We start from the raw sequence: 19,041 nt of genomic DNA on the forward strand, positions 1-19,041 counted from the left end.
CCCGTGGGCGCTGCACGCGGACACCTCGCTCGCGCCGCAGTCCCCGGAGGAGCGCGAGACAGCTTTCAGTGAGGAGCTGCTGGCGGAACAACAAACAACCTCCACCGCTATTCCGCTCCACACCGCTATTCCGCTCCACACCGCCGCTTATCTTTCTTTCTGGGATGTTTGTTGCGGAGAGTTTCTCACTTCAGAGGAGCTGGGGAAGACGCGGAGCGTGAACTCGTTGCAGCCGCAGCATGAGCGCAGTCTAGCCGCTCCTCTCTCTCTCTCTCTCTCTCTCAGGGGCTTTCAGTGTTTTTGCCTCAGCGAAGGTGCGCGTGTGAGGATTTGTGTGAGGATTTGTGTGAGGATGTGCTGTAAGAGGAACTGGAGGTGTTTGGCTGCGTGTCTGGCTCTGCTGGGCGCTCTGCTGGGGAATTTAGCCGGAGAGATGCCCGGGAGAAGCCAGTTTCAGGTGGAGCGCAGCGCACAGCAAGCCGCCCAGACCCGCATCAGGAGACGCGGCAAGCAGGAGTCCCTCAGAGGGTGAGAGAGAGTGGTTAGTGAATGAGTGAGAGGGTGAGAGAGAGAGAGAGAGTGGTTAGTGAATGAGTGAGAGGGTGAGAGAGTGAGAGGGTGAGAGAGAGAGTGGGTAGTGAATGAGTGAGAGAGTGAGAGGGTTAGTGAATGAGTGAGAGGGTGAGAGAGTGAGAGGGTTAGTGAATGAGTGAGATGGTGAGAGAGTGAGAGGGTGAGTGAATGAGTGAGAGGGTGAGTGAGAGGGTTAGTGAGAGAGTGAGAGGGTGAGTGAATGAGTGAGAGGCTGAGAGAGTGAGAGGGTTAGTGAATGAGTGAGAGGGTGAGTGAGTGAGAGGGTTAGTGAGTGAGTGAGAGGGTTAGTGAATGAGTGAGAGGGTGAGAGAGGGAGAGGGTGAGTGAATGAGTGAGAGGGTGAGTGAGTGAGTGATTGAGAGGGTGAGTGAGTGAGTGAGTGAGAGGGTTAGTGAGTGAGAGTGAGTGAGAAAGAGTGAGTGATTGAGAGGTTGAGTGAATGAGTGAGAGGGTGAGTGAAAGAGAGGGTGAGTGAGTGAGTGAGTGAGTGACCGAAAGGGTGAGTGAGTGATTGAGAGGGTGAGTAATTGAGAGGATTAGTGAGTGAGAGAGAGAGTGAGTGAATGGGTGAGAGAGTGAGAGGATTAGTGAATGAGTGAGAGGGTGAGAGAGTGAGAGGGTTAGTGAATGAGAGAGGGTGAGTGAGTGAGAGGGTTAGTGAATGAGTGAGAGGGTGAGAGAGTGAGAGGGTTAGTGAGAGAGTGAGAGGGTGAGTGAATGAGTGAGAGGGTGATTGAGAGGGTGAGTGAGTGATTGAGAGGGTTAGTGAGTGAGAGAGAGTGAGTGAGAAAGAGTGAGTGATTGAGAGGTTGAGTGAATGAGTGAGATGGTGAGTGAGTGAGTGATTGAGAGGGTGAGTGAGTGAGTGATTGAGAGGGTTAGTGAGTGAGAGAGTGAGTGAGAAAGAGTGAGTGAATGAGTGAGAGAGTGAGTGATTGAGAGGTTGAGTGAATGAGTGAGAGGGTGAGTGAAAGAGAGGGTGAGTGAGTGATTGAGAGGGTGAGTGAGAGGGTTAGTGAATGCATGAGAGGGTGAGAGAGTGAGAGGGTTAGTGAATGAGTGAGAGGGTGAAAGATTGAGAGGGTGAGTGAGTGATTGAGAGGGTGAGTGAGTGATTGAGAGGGTGAGTGAGTGATTGAGAGGGTTAGTGAGTGAGTGAGAGTGAGTGAATGAGTGAGAGAGTGAGTGATTGAGAGGGTGAGTGAAAGAGAGGGTTAGTGAGTGAGTGACCCAAAGGGTGAGTGAGTGAGTGAGTGAGTGAGAGGGTGAGTGAGAGAGAGAGAGTGAGTTAGAAAGAGTGAGTGAATGAGTGAGAGTGAGTGATTGAGAGGGTTAGTGAGTGAATGAGTGAGAGAGTGAGTGATTGAGAGGGTTAGTGAGAGAGACTGAGTGAGAGAGAGTGATTGAGAGGTTGAGTGAATGAGTGAGAGGGTGAGTGAGTGATTGAGAGGGTTAGTGAGTGAATGAGTGAGAGAGTGAGTGATTGAGAGGGTGAGTGAGAGAGTGAGTGATTGAGAGGTTGAGTGAATGAGTGAGAGGGTGAGTGAGTGATTGAGAGGGTTAGTGAGTGAATGAGTGATAGAGTGAGTGATTGAGAGGGTGAGTGAGAGAGTGAGTGATTGAGAGGGTGAGTGAGTGAGTGAGTGAGAGAGAAGGTGGGTGGGTGAAAAAGAGAGGGTGAGTGAATGAGTGAGAGAAAGTGAGTGAATGAGTGAGTGAGTTATTGAGAGGGTGAGTAAGTGAGTGAGAGTGATTGAGAGGGTAAGTGAGAGAGTGAATGAGTGAGAGAGTGATTGAGAGGGTTAGTGAGTGAATGAGAGAGTGATAGAGAGTGAGAGAGTGATTGAGAGGGTGAGTGAGAGAGAGGGTGAGAGTGAGTGAATGAGTGAGAGAGTGATTGATTGAGAGGTTGAGTGAATGAGTGAGAGGGTGAGTGAGTGAGTGAATGAGTGAGTGAGTGATTGAGAGGGTTAGTGAGTGAGAGTGATTGAGAGAGTGAGAGAGTGAGTGAGAGGGTGAGTGAGAGGGTGAGAGTGAGTGAATGAGTGAGAGAGTGAGTGATTGAGAGGTTGAGTGAATGAGTGAGAGGGTGAGTGAGTGAGAGGGTGAGTGAGTGATTGAGAGGGTTAGTGAGTGAGTGAGTGAGTGAGTGAGTGAGTGAGTGAGAGAGAGTGAGTGAATGAGTGAGAGGGTGAGTGAGTGAGTGATTGAGAGGTTGAGTAAGTGAGTGAGAGTGATTGAGAGGGTAAGTGAGAGAGTGAATGAGTGAGTGAGTGATTGAGAGGGTTAGTGAGTGAGAGAGAGTGAATGAGAGAGTGATTGAGAGAGTGAGAGGGTGAGTGATTGAGAGGGTGAGTGAGAGAGAGGGTGAGAGTGAGTGAATGAGTGAGAGAATGAGTGATTGAGTGAGAGGGTGAGTGAGTGAGAGTGATTGAGAGGGTTAGTGAGTGAGTGAGTGAGTGAGTGAGTGAGTGAGTGAGTGAGACAGTGAGTGAGTGAGTGAGTGAGTGAGTGAGTGAGAGGGTTAGTGAGTGAATGAGTGAGAGAGTGAGTGATTGAGAGGGTGAGTGAGTGATTGAGAGGGTGAGAGAGTGAGTGAGAGAGAAGGTGGGTGGGTGAAAGAGAGAGGGTGAGTGAATGAGTGAGAGAAAGTGAGTGAGTGAGAGGGTGAGTAAGTGAGTGAGAGTGATTGAGAGGGTGAGAGAGTGAATGAGTGAGAGAGTGATTGAGAGGGTTAGTGAGTGAGTGAGTGAGATGGTGAGTGAGAGAGAGTGATTGAGAGGGTGAGAGAATGAGTGGGTGAGTGAGAGAGAGGGTGAGAGTGTGAGTGGGTGAGTGAGAGAGAGGGTGAGTGAGTGATTGAGAGGGTGAGTGAGAGGGTGAGTGAGAGAGAGGGTGAGTGAGAGAGAGGGTGAGTGAGTGACCTTCTAACGTCCGTTAAAGTGTCTCTGTCCCAAACTGCAGAAAGCATCCTAACTTAGTGCTGTGCTGTTACTATAGTAACGCCAGGTGTTGTTGTTATTACTATTATTATTATTTTAGTATGCGTGCAGGAAAAAGAAGAAAAAAGTAACCTACTCCTCTCTCAGGAGCACATTTTCCCCCTTTCCCTTTTTCTCTTTTCCTTCTTTTTTTTTTAAAAAAACCTTCAGTTAAAGGACTTACCTGTAACTTTTAAAGTATCTCTTGGTGCACATGAGCTACATTTAAAAGTAAATTTAAATAGTCTGTAGCTTGGGGAACATGTAAAGTCCCCCTGTTTCTGATTGTTCTCAGCCATGGAGTCGCACAGTGATTTAGTTTGGTTTAAGATGGAGCTGTCTTTCTTCAACTGTATTCCCAAAATTTCAGTGTACTGCTATCTTTTTGGAGAACCTCAACTTTCATAATTTAAAATGATGATTAATCTGATGGGCGGCACGGTGGTGTAGTGGTTAGCGCTGTCGCCTCACAGCAAGAAGGTCCTGGGTTCGAGCCCCGGGGCTGGCGAGGGCCTTTCTGTGTGGAGTTTGCATGTTCTCCCCGTGTCCGCGTGGGTTTCCTCCGGGTGCTCCGGTTTCCCCCACAGTCCAAAGACATGCAGGTTAGGTTAACTGGTGACTCTAAATTGAGCGTAGGTGTGAATGTGAGTGTGAATGGTTGTCTGTGTCTATGTGTCAGCCCTGTGATGACCTGGCGACTCGTCCATGGTGTACCCCGCCTTTCGCCCGTAGTCAGCTGGGATAGGCTCCAGCTTGCCTGCGACCCTGTAGAACAGGATAAAGCGGCTAGAGATAATGAGATGAGATTAATCTGATTATATACCCATACTGAACTTCTGTTTAATAGAATTCCTGTACTGATTGACCCCTTCCAAGTCCCAAGGCTTGCTTATTTATTTATTTACTTACATTTTTTTTTTCTTTTTTACAATATCGTCTTTTTGGGATTTGACTGATGTTAAAGTATGACAGAATGTGCTGTTATAAGAAAGTAAATCGACGACGGGCTGGTGTAATGTGGCCCAACACGAAGCGGGTGTTATAGTTCCCTATAAGATCACGTCCCCAAATCTTGTATTGTATTATTTGTGAACAGTTACAATTTTGTATTGATTAATAAATGACACATTTCACATTTTGCTTTTTCACTATTTATAGTGACATTTAATGTTGTGGCACATCTTGGAGACAAGATCAGTGTCCCAGGACAAAAATTTATCTTCCTGAGCAACAGGAAAGTGCTCTGCCCTGAACACTGTACTGTGGCAGCAACTCCCTGACATTTACAAAGCACCGACCCTGGAGACTCCTTCTGTAACTGATAAATAAACATCTCATTTGAGAAAGCTTTACCATTATGAACGATTATACGCCTTTGTTAGATGTTATTTTGGTAAATATTTCTAATGAAAAATGAATAAATTTTGTAAAAAACATTTTAAATCATTCGAATGACAGCCGTCGCTACTGTCAGAGCTGCTGTTGTAGCTCATTTGAATACTTGATTCTGATTGGTCAGTTATGGCATTCAGTTGTCTGTTATTTCTTTGTAACAGACTGTTGTTAAATCTAACAGACCGTTGCTATAGACCATGTCATTAGCGGAACCAATAAAATCATCTTTAAATCAATATTTATGGAGGCCACTTACTGCCCACATTACCAGTAAAACTCGATGCCTTTAACTAAGAAGGTCCAAGTTAACTAAGATGGGAGGAACACAAAGGTGCTGTGCCGTACTGTCCAAACCTAGAGTGATGTATTGCTGCTTTTTCATCCTGTGGAAAAGGAGTGGTAGTAAAGAGAAGAAATCTGACTTGATTTCAAGAGCAGTCACGCTATGACAGTGATTAGTACTCAAACACATTTGGATTCAGTTTGCCTTATTTGTTGCAGCAGCTGAGCGCACAGAAATAAACACTGGCCTTTATGGCGGCCTGTTGTCTTATTTCATCTTGAAGCAATTTTACATTCATTGATGTGTTTTTTTTTTTTTTTGCATGGTAGGTGACTAAATACTTGCTGTTGGGTTTCGCAAGGGGAGATCAAATGTTGTCAAACTAATTATTGCAATCTGGTTATTCGGTTTCTAGATATTTACCAACCTGATATTGACGTGCAGTTATTTTTACTGTCTGTACTAGGGTGCATCAGTTGCCCTCACTTTCATAAAATCTGATGCATTTTTGTTTGGGTGTTCCTTTTCACCAATAAAGACATCCTGTAAAATTTTTTGACCATATTCGAAAATCTAATGGTGGCATCATGAGGTTCATTTTTTACCAAAAAACGCTTATTTTATGTTTTCGCGTAAGGTTTGAATCACAATGTTGGACTCCATTTATTGATTTCTTGTGAGCCAGAGATCATGTTAAGAACCTTTGCAAGGGATTGAGAAGCATTAATGTGATTCATAATACATTTGTATTGTTTAAAAGTAGTTGAACAATGATTCATCTCATCTCATCTCATTATCTCTAGCCGCTTTATCCTGTTCTACAGGGTCGCGGGCAAGCTGGAGCCTATCCCAGCTGACTACGGGCGAAAGGCGGGGTACACCCTGGACAAGTCACCAGGTCATCACAGGGCTGACACACAGACACAGACAACCATTCACATTCACACCTACGGTCAATTTAGAGTCACCAGTTAACCTAACCTGCATGTCTTTGGACTGTGGGGGAAACCGGAGCACCTGGAGGAAACCCACGCAGACACGGGGAGAACATGCAAACTCCACACAGAAAGGCCCTCACCGGCCACGGGGGCTCGAACCCAGACCTTCTTGCTGTGAGGCGACAGCGCTAACCACTACACCACCGTGCCGCCACAATGATTCAATGAACAGCTAAAACTCAAACTGTGCTTGATAATATATTTAGAATATGTACTAAAAATGTGTATCTAAGATATTTGGTATACTCTATAAGGTGCCATAATGTTTCATGAAAAGTGATGGAAATTTTGTCATAAAAGTCATAAAATAGCAGCTTTTTCCATAACTTTGAGCTCCTGGTGCCACCATTAAACTTTTGAATTTTGTCAAAATATTTCACCCAGTGTGTTTTCTTACCAAAAGGAACATAAAAACAAAAATGCATCATGATCGGAGGAACTTTTCATTTTTAGAGGGCAACTGATGCACCCTCGTCTATACGACTGAGCATGGGGGATTTTTTAAACTGGTTTATTTATCCCAAGCATGGTCCTCGCATGTTATTCAAACAGTCATCCAACCTAATGCACACAGAAGCTTATAATCACAGGGCAGATTAATCAGAAGCCTGATTCATTTGTTTTAAAAGGATCTATGACTCAGACGAGTCTAATATGAATATGAGAAATATTACAGTACTTTGACACTCATCCGAGTTTTTACAAGTTTAAGTGAAATGCACTTGCCTAAGTGGGCTAACACTGGACTCCTAACCGTGATATTGAGGCAAGGTATGACCATTTTTCCACAGGCCAAATGTGTGTGGATCTCGTTTGCACTCCTACTGCTGTCCAGGTTGGAAGACTTTGCCCGGGGGCAACCAGTGTATTGTGCGTAAGTAATGCGCCAGATGTTACACACAGTAAACTTCTTCAGTAATCTTCTTCAGTCAGATAAAAACACAGATTTTCACTTCCAGTCTCCGAGCTGTTTAATGGAGGCTGCTGATAGCCTCTGGAGTGAAAGAGTAGCAAAGCGCATTTACAAATCACATTTAGAGGTAAACAAGAAGAGCAAATGACACTTAAGGTAGGCTGAAGACCAATATAGAAATACCTAAGGCAGCTGGGCCATAGAAGGTTTACGCTGCACGCTACATGTTCACGTGAAGAACCGGACCCTGGGCCATTAAACTTCATGCTTGGATGTTCACGTGTTGCGTCTGTTCTACTTTGACCGAGTAACCAACAATATGGACTCTTCGGATGACGACGATTGCCTCATTCTGCTTTTACTGAGACAGAGGAAGAGAAAAAGGAACAGAATTTGGAGCCGAGAACACTTCCTTCTGAGAGAAACCCATGGTGAATTTCAAGTCCTCCCAAACTTGTGCCTTCTGGTCCCTGTCTTTATAATCCACCGCACGCGGATCCCATAGCAGGGGCCTTTCTCGAACAAACTCGATCAACTTTTCTCGGTAGTCGTCCATTTTATCTCCCTAGACCCGTTCTGATTGGCTGGCGCGGCAGTGACCTTGGGGTTGTGCATGCATTGACTGGAATTTCCATCTTCACACCTAGAAAAAAGTGTGCATGTTCATTTCTCGCTTCACGTGTGAAGTGTGCAGCGTGCAACGTGAACGCCGTTCTATGGCCCAGAGCAAGTCATGCTACGTTTGTCCACTTTTCTTTACACGCGTGTAGCGTGCAGCATGCAGCGTGAACCTTCTATGGCCCAGCTGCCTAATATATAATATTTCGATATACCAACATTTCAGGACATTTTTATGATTGTCTAAATGACTGATATATTAATTTGCTCAACAGTTATTCTCATGGCTCAGTTCTTCATTCACAAATCTAAACGGACGCATAAATTACCTACTTTTGTCTCGTTTCATGCACCAGTATTTTTTTTTGCTTTTGGTATCTTACATAACAAGCCCTAAATCAACCAAATACCGTTGGAGAAATTCAGAAACTGAAGGTTCTATTATGCTAGTGTGTTAATTTTTCATAAAACGAGCTTGAGTATGCAAACAGTGACTTGTATATTACATTAGATTAATGGCATTTAGTAGACGCTCTTATCCAGAGCGAGGTCCAGCATACCCAGAGCAGCCTGGGGAGCAGGTGCCTTTCTCAAGGGCACTTCAGCTATTCCTGCTGGTCTAGGGAAAAGAACCAGGTTTCAAAGCTACTACTCTAACCATTAGACCATGGCTTCCCCCAGGATAGGCACATACTGTATCTACAGTGGTGTTTGAAAGTTTGAACCCTTTAGAATTTTCTATATTTCTGCATAAATATGACCTAAAACATCATCAGATTTTCACACAAGTCCTAAAAGTAGATAAAGAGAACCCAGTTAAACAAATGTGACAAAAATATTATACTTGGTCATTTATTTATTGAGGAAAATGATCCAATATTACATATCTGTGAGTGGCAAAAGTATGTGAACCTTTGATTTCAGTACCTGGTGTGACCCCCTTGTGCAGCAATAACTGCAACTAAACGTTTCCAGTAACTGTTGATCAGTCCTGCACACCGGCTTGGAGGAATTTTAGCCCGTTCCTCCGTACAGAACAGCTTCAACTCTGGGATGTTGGTGGGTTTCCTCACACGAACTGCTCGCTTCAGGTCCTTCCACAACATTTCGATTGGATTAAGGTCAGGACTTTGACTTGGCCATTCCAAAACATTAACTTCTTTAACCATTCTTTGGCAGAACGACTTGTGTGCTTAGGGTCGTTGTCTTGCTGCATGACCCACCTTCTCTTGAGATTCAGTTCATGGACAGATGTCCTGACATTTTCCTTTAGAATTTGCTGGTATAATTCAGAATTCACTGTTCCTTCAACGATGGCAAGCCGTCCTGGCCCAGATGCAGAAAACAGGCCCAAACCATGATACTACCACCACCATGTTTCACAGATGGGATAAGGTTCTTATGCTGGAATGCAGTGTTTTCCTTTCTCCAAACATAACGCTTCTCATTTAAACCAGAAAGTTCTATTTTCCAATAGCCTTCTGGCTTGTCCACGTGATCTTTAGCAAATTGCAGATGAGCAGCAATGTGCTTTTTGGAGAGCAGTGGCTTTCTCCTTGCAACCCTGCCATACACACCATTGTTGTTCAGTGTTCTCTTGATGGTGGACTCATGAACATTAACGTTAGCCAATATGAGAGAGGTCTTCAGTTGCTTAGAAGTTACCCTGGGGTCCTTTGTGACCTCGCCGACTATTACACGCCTTGCTCTTGGAGTGATCTTTGTTGGTCGACCTCTCCTGGGGAGGGTAACAGTGGTCTTGGATTTCCTCCATTTGTACACAATCTGTCTGACTGTGGATTGGTGGAGTCCAAACTCTTTAGAGATGGCTTTGTAACCTTTTCCAGCCTGATGAGCATCAACAACGCTTTTCTGAGGTCCTCAGAAATCTCCTTTGTTTGTGCCATGATACACTTCCACAAACATGTGTTGTGAAGATCAGACTTTGATAGATCCCTGTTCTTTAAATAAAACAGGGTGCCCACTCACATGTGGTTGTCATCCCATTGATTGAAAACTCCTGACTCTAATTTCACCTTCAAATTAAGTGCTAATCATAGAGGTTCACGTACTTTTGCCACTTGCAGATATGTAATATTGGATAATTTTCCTCAATAAATAAATGACCAAGTATCATATTTTTGTCTCATTTGTTTAACTGGGTTCTCTTTATTACCTCCGCCAAGGAGGTTATGTTTTCGGTAGCATTGGTTTGTTTGTTGGTTTGTCTGTTAGCAACATTACGGAAAAAGTAATGAACGGATTGCTCTGAAATTTTTTTCCAGAGGTGTGACTGGGCACAAGTAACAATCCATTAAATTTTGGCGGCGATCCGGATCACCTTCTGGATCCCGGATTTTTTTAAAGGATTCTTGGCAGAGGTCTGCGCTCTCCGAGTGCTTTTCTAGTCTACCTTTAGGACTTGTGTGAAAAACTGATGATGTTTTAGGTCATATTTATGCAGAAATGTGGAAAATTCTAAAGGGTTCACAAACTTTCAAGCACCACTGTATTTGAGTTAAAGAAACCTCCGAAACATTTTTCTATGATGAGTTTGCATATGCTCAGTAATTAGTTATGAATGGAATAATGTGACTAATCACAACTAATCAACTGTCCTCTGTAGATTCACAGTGCAAGAATGTATAAAGAAAACGATTCGTTAAACTTTCATGCCATACTCGAACTGCTGTGATTTCTACAGCCTACCTGTTTATTGTCGTACTGTTTTTCTTCCCATTTCAGTGAGTTGATGGTTACTGTACTAACACTGCCTCTTCTTGTTTCCACGACAGCTATATGCCGTAACAGCTGTGGTGAAGGCTACTGTTCCAGACCCAACATGTGCACATGCCCCACTGGTCAAATTGCTCCTTCTTGTACTGCCAAATCATGTAAATCTTACTAAATCAGTTCTTTATCCTGAGTGACTTCATGACTTTAGCTGCAGGTCTGAGATGGAAAGTTGTACGATGATTATTTCTCAAACAGCTTTATAATCTTGGCAGCGACAAAGTTTGCTTAATGGAACCACATCCCTTTGGGATCATAAATCGTCATGGAGTTTTAAGAGGGTGCAGAAAGATTTGTATACAGCATCATCAGCATGGATTTTCATGAGTTTACAGTGCTTCTTTTTTTCTGCGCTGCAGCTCAGCAGTGTAGCATCAGATGTATGAATGGAGGTGTGTGTGAGGGGGATCGCTGCCAGTGTCAGAAGGGTTACACAGGAAACTACTGTGGGCAACGTGAGTACATTTAAGGAGACATTTACATCTTGGTGTTTTTTTTTTGCCACTTGCCCATTTTAAAGAGGCTGGAATTTCTCTGTCATGCACTATATGGCCAAAAGTTAATGGACACCCGATCATGTCACCCATATGTGGGTTGACAGACAGTTTGAAGCACACAGTTCTACAGGATGTCTTTGTATGCTGTAGTATTTATGATCTCTCTCCACTGGAGCTTAGGGGCCCAAACATGTTCTAGCACGACAGTGCCCCTGTGCACAAAGCTCAGTCCAGGACAACATAGCTTGAGATTCCAAGGTTGGTCTGGAAGAAATTGAATGGCCTGCACAGAGCCCTGACCTCAACCCCACCGAACACCTTTGGAATGAACTGGAACACCAGCTGTGGCTGAATGAGCACAAATCCCCCCAGGCAGGCTCCAAAATCTAGTGGAACGCCTTCCCAGAAGCATAGAGGTTATCATAAGAGCAAAAGCAACTACATCTGGAATGGGATTTTTGAAAATCATATATGGGTGTGATGGTAAGGTGTCCGCAGACCTTTGGCCATATAGTGTACATTTATATCTGCTGGGCAGTTGTGAAAAGCTAGTACAACGGCGCAGAAAATCATTTCTGGTCTTGCAGCATCATGAATTGCGTCTCTCAACAAAGCCTTCCGGTGTTTACTAGCAGACATTCAGGGCGTGCTCAGTCTATTTCAGAGCTTTAACTTTTATATATCTGGTGAAAACCATCATGAAGATAAAAATGAACAAGAGGTTAAGGGTCTGCATGTTCAAATCTCTTAATGTCTTTCAACCATTCAATTAGATTTTTATGGAATTTGGTTTATGGAGTGGCTCTGTGTGATTTTTAAAGGTTGAAGTGATATAAAGTGAAATAAAACAACGTGTAAGAGGACGAGAAAACTGCCATTTCGTTAGAAATGCCACAGCTATTTATGACCTTTGGGAGGGAAGGATGATATATGGTGCCTCTTTTACACACACACAAATGCAAAACACTTCTAGCATATATAGATAATTATGTGCACTAGGGTGCATCAGTTGCCCTCGCTTTCATAAAATCTGATGCATTTTTGTTCGGGTGTTCCTTTTCACCAATAAAGACATCCTGTAAAATTTTTTGACCATATTCGAAAGTCTAATGGTGGCACCATGAGGTTCATTTTTTGCCAAAAAACGCTTATTTTATGTTTTCGCGTAAGGTTTGAATCACAATGTTGGACTCCATTTATTGATTTCTTGTGAGCCAGAGATCATGTTAAGAACCTTTGCGAGGGATTGAGAAGGATTAATGTGATTCATAATACATTTGTATTGTTTAAAAGTAGTTGAACAATGATTCAATGAACAGCTAAAACTCAAACTGTGCTTGATAATATATTTAGAATATGTACTAAAAATGCGTATCTAAGATATTTGGTATACTCTATAAGGTGCCGTAATGTTTCATGAAAAGTGATCGAAATTTTGTCATAAAAGTCATAAAATAGCAGCCTTTTCCATAAATTTGAGCTCCTGGTGCCACCATTAAACTTTTGAATTTTGTCAAAATATTTCACCCAGTGTGTTTTCTTACCAAAAGGAACATCAAAACAAAAATGCATCATGATCGGAGGAACTTTTCATTTTTAGGGGGCAACTGATGCACCCTAATGTGCACTTACAGTATGGAGACTGGCTAATGTCACTGCTTTTACAGTGATGAGACCTGCAAAATGTTATAAATAAACAGAATATTGACTGCAGGTGTTCTTAACATGACCCTGACCAGCCGCTATAACATTCCTAGGTAAACCCGACAGAAAGAGTTATTTCACCATAAATCATGCAACGACGATAACGCCTTTACGGTTGTGTTTCAGCCGTGTGTGAAAAGAAGTGCCAGAATGGAGGGCGTTGTATTGGACCCAACCGGTGTGCATGTGTGTATGGGTTCACAGGTCCACAGTGTGAAAGAGGTAAGCACAAGCAAACATTTATTCCTCTTTTTCCCCCCACTCATCTTGTCTACTACACTCGTTTGTACTGCGTACAATATGCTGCCCATGTCTGATGGGGACAGAGAATAGTTACCTGGGTGCACGACACAAATTCATCTCCATTCTTTTGCCCTGTTTCCCCAAATATACACTTTTTCACCATGCATATTTTGATAGTGAGCTGCTCTTATGTCAATATTCTGTCAATATCATATTTAAATACTGGCCCTTTTTCTGCTGATTATTTAACAAATATTCTCTGAAGGCGAGGCGAATATTGGTGAATAATAGCCGAGACGAAGTTGAGATTATTTTTCACCGATATTCACTGAGCCTGAGGCGAATAATTGTTTCAGGATAAATACACAGGTGATTATTTTAAAAAATCGTATTAAAAAATAATTTATCTCAAACTTTAAAAGCGGCAAGCAAACGTAATAGGCACAGGTTACATAAAATACTTTGTTTTGAGATAGATAAAATAAATCACAATTCCACCTTACGTTTGAATAGTTTTAGACTAAACTTCGTAGCATCCTTAGTGCTTTTAGGAACAGCGTTTTCCTTCATAATTTGTAATTCTTCCTCACTTACGGTGACAAATCAATTGGCCGCCATTTGCCAAGTCACATTATTAAATGTGAAGTAAGGGCTATGTAATTGCTAGAAATATAAACAAACAAATGGTTTTGATGTCCTGGAGGTTATACAGTCTTTTCTGAAAGTATTGGAACAGCAAGGTGAATTTGCTTGTCTTTGTTATCCACTGAAGACGTTTAGGTCTGATATCAAAAGATGACCGTGAGACAATAGATCACAATTTCAGCTTTTACTTCCTGATATTGACATCAGGATGTGTTTAACGACTTAGAACATGTCACATTTGGTGGCAGCACACCAAATTTTTTTGATGAGGAAAAAGTATTGGAACAGATAGCCTGAAAGTAAATAACACATTTTTTTTCGCAGTCCGGTTTCCCTCAAATCGTGCGCTCTGATTGGCTCACGAGCGGTCTGGAATCCTACGATCCGGACCCCGGTTACTGACCTTTGGTGATTCGCTCGTTCACAACAACAACAAACATAGTAGCAATTTTTTTGTCAACGTTTATTTTCGCATTTCTCAGTATAATAGCATTAATTTTACAGCATGGATAGCGATAACGACAGTGTTCACAGCAAAAGTGAGTTTTACTACCCTGATGAAGATGAAATAAAAGAAAACATTTCAGGAGAAAGACGAAAACCTGTAACTGTTGCTAACGCCGAGCAAAAACATGGCTGAATCCTGAATGACTCAATTTTGTATAAATAGAGGACTACATAAGCAGCAAAATGTAGTTTTTTTCCTGCCATGGAAGTGCACTTGTATACCGAGGAGGAAGCCATTTACGTTACAGCCATGAATGAGGATTCAAAATGCCGGCTCGCCTCTGCTTTGTTTTCCCTTTTGGGTGCTCTCGTTTTCTGTTAGAATTTGGGGGGGAAAAATTATTTACTAGCTTAAGGTCGGTCCGTCTCGTGAAATACCGTGACTTCAGCCTTGAAAAGTATTTTCAAGACCTCGGTCACGGTATTTCACGATACAGACCTCCCAGCTGGTAAATAATATATATACTGTATATTTGGTTGCAGATCCTTTGCTTGCAATAACCGCATCAATCTTGTGACCCACTGACATCACCAAACCATTGCAGTATTCTTTTGTGGTGGTTTTCCGGGCTTGTACCAAAGCTTCTTTCAGTTGTTTGTTTTGTGGGCTTTCTCCCTCCAGTCTCATGTTCTAAAGGTGAAATGCATGCTCAACTGGGTTAAGGTCTGTTGATTGACTTGGCCAGTCCAACACATTCCATTAAGTCCTTTGTTTTGTTTGGGGCCACCTGCTTTTTCTTGCTGTTCCTCCCAATGAAGTCCCTCCCGATTGGATTGGATTGGATGCATTTCTCTGTGAATTGGCAGAAAGAATGTTTCTGTAAAATTCTGAATTCATTCTGCCGCTACCATCATGAGTTACATCATCAATAAAGATTCTCTCTCACTCTGGCATGTCATGATAGTGATGTGGCCGCTCTGATGGCTTTTTCTTCCAGCCGTCAAGGTTTCTAGGGAAGTCAATAAAGCCCAAGTCATGGCACTACCTCTACCATGATTGACCAATGAGCTTGTATGTTTTGGATCATAAGCAGATCCTTCCTTATCCACACTTTGGCTTTTCCATCACTTTGGTGAAGATCAGTGTCTGTATTTGGCTCATCTCTGCATTTCTTTGCAGTTCTTGCCGCTGATGAGTTGTTTGCATCTTGTGATATGGCCTCTATATTTCTGTTCTCAACCTAAGTGGATGTTTGAATGATGGATTGTGATACCTTCACCTGGGTGGCACGGTGGTGCAGTGGTTAGCACTGTTACCTCACAGCAAGAAGGTTCTGGGTTCGAGCCCAGTGGCTGATGGGGGCCTTTCTGTGTGGAGCATGTGACTGTGTGGGTTTCCTCCGGGTGCTCTGGTTTCCCCCACAGTCCAAAGACATACAGGTTAGGCTAATTGGTGGCTCTAAATTGACCGTGAGTGTGTCAGCCCTGTGATGATCTGGTGACTTGTCCAGGGTGTACCCCGCCTCTTGCCCATAGTCAGCTGGGATAGGCTCCAGCTTGCCTGTGACCCTGCACAGAATAAGTGGTTATGGATGATGGATGGATACCTTCACCTCTGCCCTGTGGAGGTTGTTTTTGATGGCACTGATTATTGTATTTGGCTTTTTATTCACAGCTCTGTTTCTGTCATCAACTGCTGTTGTTTTTCTTGGCTGACCTGTTCGATGTCTGTTTGTTAGTACACCAGTGGCTTCTTTCTTTTTCAGGACATACTAAATTGTTGTATTGACTACACCCAATGCTTGTGCAATGGCTCTGATTGATTTTCCCCTCTTTGCTCAGCTTCAAATTAGCTTGCTTTTCTCCCAAAGATAGCTCTCTGGTCTTCATGTTGGTTTATGCTCTTTAATAACAAGTATAGTCTTCACAAGCAAAACCCAGCGCTCAAACCAAGAGTAGACATTCAAAGTAATTAATTGCTTAAACAGTTACAATTCTTGGGCAACAAGAAACCCCATGCTCCAATATTTTTGACCACTTGAAAAATGGGTGGGTTCAAACAAAAGGTACTATGTTCGAATTCGTTTAACACATCTAGATCAGGAAATGAAAACTGAAATACTGATCTATCATCTCTGAATACGGAAGCGTGGCAGGCAGGAAATGCTGTTAACACAGACTTTATTTTTCACTTCAGGCTTGTTTTTCAGCTTTATTAATCTTATTTGCTTGCTCGCTCAACAAACAAAAGAAGAACTGGCCTTGCCATTTCTATACGTTTGGAAGGGGCTGTATTTCCTTGAGGAGTACACGTATAGTTTAATACCTATTTAAAAACAATGTCACTGACAAACAGACACCCACATTCACTGGATATGAGCAATCGCGCGCTCTGATTGGCTACTCTACTACTAGAATATCAGCTCATATACCGCAAGTAGAGAAAAACAAAATGGCGGCGCATGTTGCTGAACCAACCGAGGACGAAATAAAAACTCTGCTCGAAAACAAAACCCCCCAAAAATTGAAAACAAACAAACAAAAAAAAAATCAACAACATATGGAATGAAAGTATTTGATGGTAAGAACGTATCATTTCTTATTCTTCAGGAATTATTATTATAGCATTTTTCACAAGTTGCTACGGTCATTTCGCCGCTTTGTTTCCATTCTAAGAGGAAATGATTTTGGTGGACGTTTTGTGTAAAGTTTTTATTCATCGGATTTGCAAAAATTTAAAATAAAAATGCTCTGTTTCTCAAAATCCAGTGAATGTGGATAGAATAAAACGGTTATTCCACTCAATCTCGTCGTACATGGCTGATGGCCAACTCGGTGCTATGTGCCTCGTGGGCTATCAGCTCATGTACAAGTTGATTTCATGGAATAATTGTATATATATACTGTATATATCTCAGTTATATGTTGAGTTGGATAATTCAGAGGTGTTGTCACTTCCTCAGCAGCAGTGTACCAGGCCTACTCGTGTAAATGATATTTATGTTTGTCAGTTCTCTCTGTGTGAGTGTGTATGTCTGGGAAAGACATCAAAAGTGTGGGGTGAGCGAGAGCAGATGGTGGTGAACTAAGCAGTGTTGAATTTTACAGTTCAGGGTGACGGTGGGAAAACCAGATTCCTGCTTCTTTTCAGGGCTCTGCTGTGCTCTATGTGACAGGTAAAACATTGTAAAGCATCGAAACCACAAATAACCTTTTGCTACAGTATTAATAACTGTCGATGCCAATCCTGTCCAGGCAGGTATATTACCCCATATGTAGAGGATGTCTGTTTTTGGGGTCAGATAATAAGTATCTTTGGCTGACAGGTTTCAGAGGAAGGGGAACAGAATCGTTTTAAAGTTGCACTGGGCTTCTGACCAATTCCAGCGTCTGTCATTAAAGCCCCTGTAATCAAAGACGCAGGAATGCTTTTCAAGTCACTCGCTGATTTGAACACCAGACTACAATCACTGGTGGTGTTTTCTGTTGACAACATTCAGTGTACACGAGTGTTTGAAAGTTTGTGGGAGGGGAAAGAAAAAAAAACAAACTGTGTGAGAGTGAGAACATTTGAAAGAGGTTAAAATAATAGCTTTTTTTTTCTTGATTGTTGAACGTCACTAAATAGTCTTTTTTTTTTTTTCCTGGAATTGATTATTGTCCAACACAAATGAAATACAATATGCTGATTTCAGAATTTAAACACAGGTTGTTTTAGAATCTCATCTCATTATCTGTAGCCGCTTTATCCTGTTCTACAGGGTCGCAGGCAAGCTGGAGCCTATCCCAGCTGACTACGGGCGAAAGGCGGGGTACACCCTGGACAAGTCGCCAGGTCATCACAGGGCTGACACATAGACACAGACAACCATTCACACTCACATTCACACCTACGGTCAATTTAGAGTCACCAGTTAACCTAACCTGCATGTCTTTGGACTGTGGGGGAAACCGGAGCACCCGGAGGAAACCCACGCGGACACGGGGAGAACATGCAAACTCCGCACAGAAAGGCCCTCGTCGGCCACGGGGCTCGAACCCGGGACCTTCTTGCTGTGAGGCGACAGCGCTAACCACTACACCACCATGCCGCCCCGGTGAAATAATGTGAAAACCAAAATGTTTTTAAATAAGTACATATTCTGCAAGGGCGGCACAGTGGTGTAGTGGTTAGCGCTGTCGCTTCACAGCAAGAAAGTCCGGGTTCGAGCCCCGTGGCCGGCGAGGGCCTTTCTGTGTGGAGTTTGCATGGTGTCCGCGTGGGTTTCCTCCGGGTGCTCCGGTTTCCCCCACAGTCCAAAGACATGCAGGTTAGGTTAACTGGTGACTCTAAATTGACCGTAGGTGTGAATGTGAGTGTGAATGGTTGTCTGTGTCTATGTGTCAGCCCTGTGATGACCTGGCGACTTGTCCAGGGTGTACCCCACCTTTCGCCCGTAGTCAGCTGGGATAGGCTCCAGCTTGCCTGCGACCCTGTAGAACAGGATAAAGCGGCTAGAGATAATGAGATGAGATGAGATACCACTACACCACCGTGCCGCCCTTGCAGAATATGTACTTATTTAAAAACATTTTGGTTTTCACATTATTTCACCGGGGCGGCACGGTGGTGTAGTGGTTAGCGTTGTCGCCTCACAGCAAGAAGGTCCGGGTTCGAGCCCCATGGCCGACAAGGGCCTTTCTGTGCGGAGTTTGCATGTTCTCCCCGTGTCTGCGTGGGTTTCCTCCGGGTGCTCCGGTTTCCCCCACAGTCCAAAGACATGCAGGTTAGGTTAACTGGTGACTCTAAATTGACCGTAGGTGTGAATGTGAATGGTTGTCTGTGTCTATATGTCAGCCCTGTGATGACCTGGCGACTTGTCCAGGGTGTACCCCGCCTTTCGCCCGTAGTCAGCTGGGATAGGCTCCAGCTTGCCTGCGACCCTGTAGA

At 43.3% G+C, this 19,041-nt stretch overlaps 1 protein-coding gene across 5 annotated transcripts in view; it reads left to right on the forward strand.

Annotated features, from left to right (window-relative positions):
* The first annotated feature begins 242 nt into the window (after nt 1–242).
* Nucleotides 243–19,041, forward strand: part of LOC132873115 (fibrillin-2) — a 170,232-nt gene continuing 151,433 nt past the window's right edge. For 2 of the 5 annotated variants that reach the window (XR_009651532.1, XR_009651533.1), the window contains exons 1-5: nt 243–528; nt 7,043–7,125; nt 10,578–10,676; nt 10,935–11,030; nt 12,903–12,998. Coding sequence is in view for 3 of the 5 variants with exons in the window: in XM_060908372.1 (XP_060764355.1) it covers nt 353–528; nt 7,043–7,125; nt 10,578–10,676; nt 10,935–11,030; nt 12,903–12,998 (550 nt within the window). In the remaining 2 variants the exon portion in view is untranslated. The remainder of the gene's footprint in view (nt 529–7,042; nt 7,126–10,577; nt 10,677–10,934; nt 11,031–12,902; nt 12,999–19,041) is intronic. The other 3 variants (XM_060908370.1, XM_060908371.1, XM_060908372.1) reach the window with 2 other exon arrangements.

This window comes from Neoarius graeffei, chromosome 25 (genome assembly GCF_027579695.1).
Source record: "Neoarius graeffei isolate fNeoGra1 chromosome 25, fNeoGra1.pri, whole genome shotgun sequence".
NCBI lineage: Eukaryota > Metazoa > Chordata > Actinopteri > Siluriformes > Ariidae > Neoarius > Neoarius graeffei.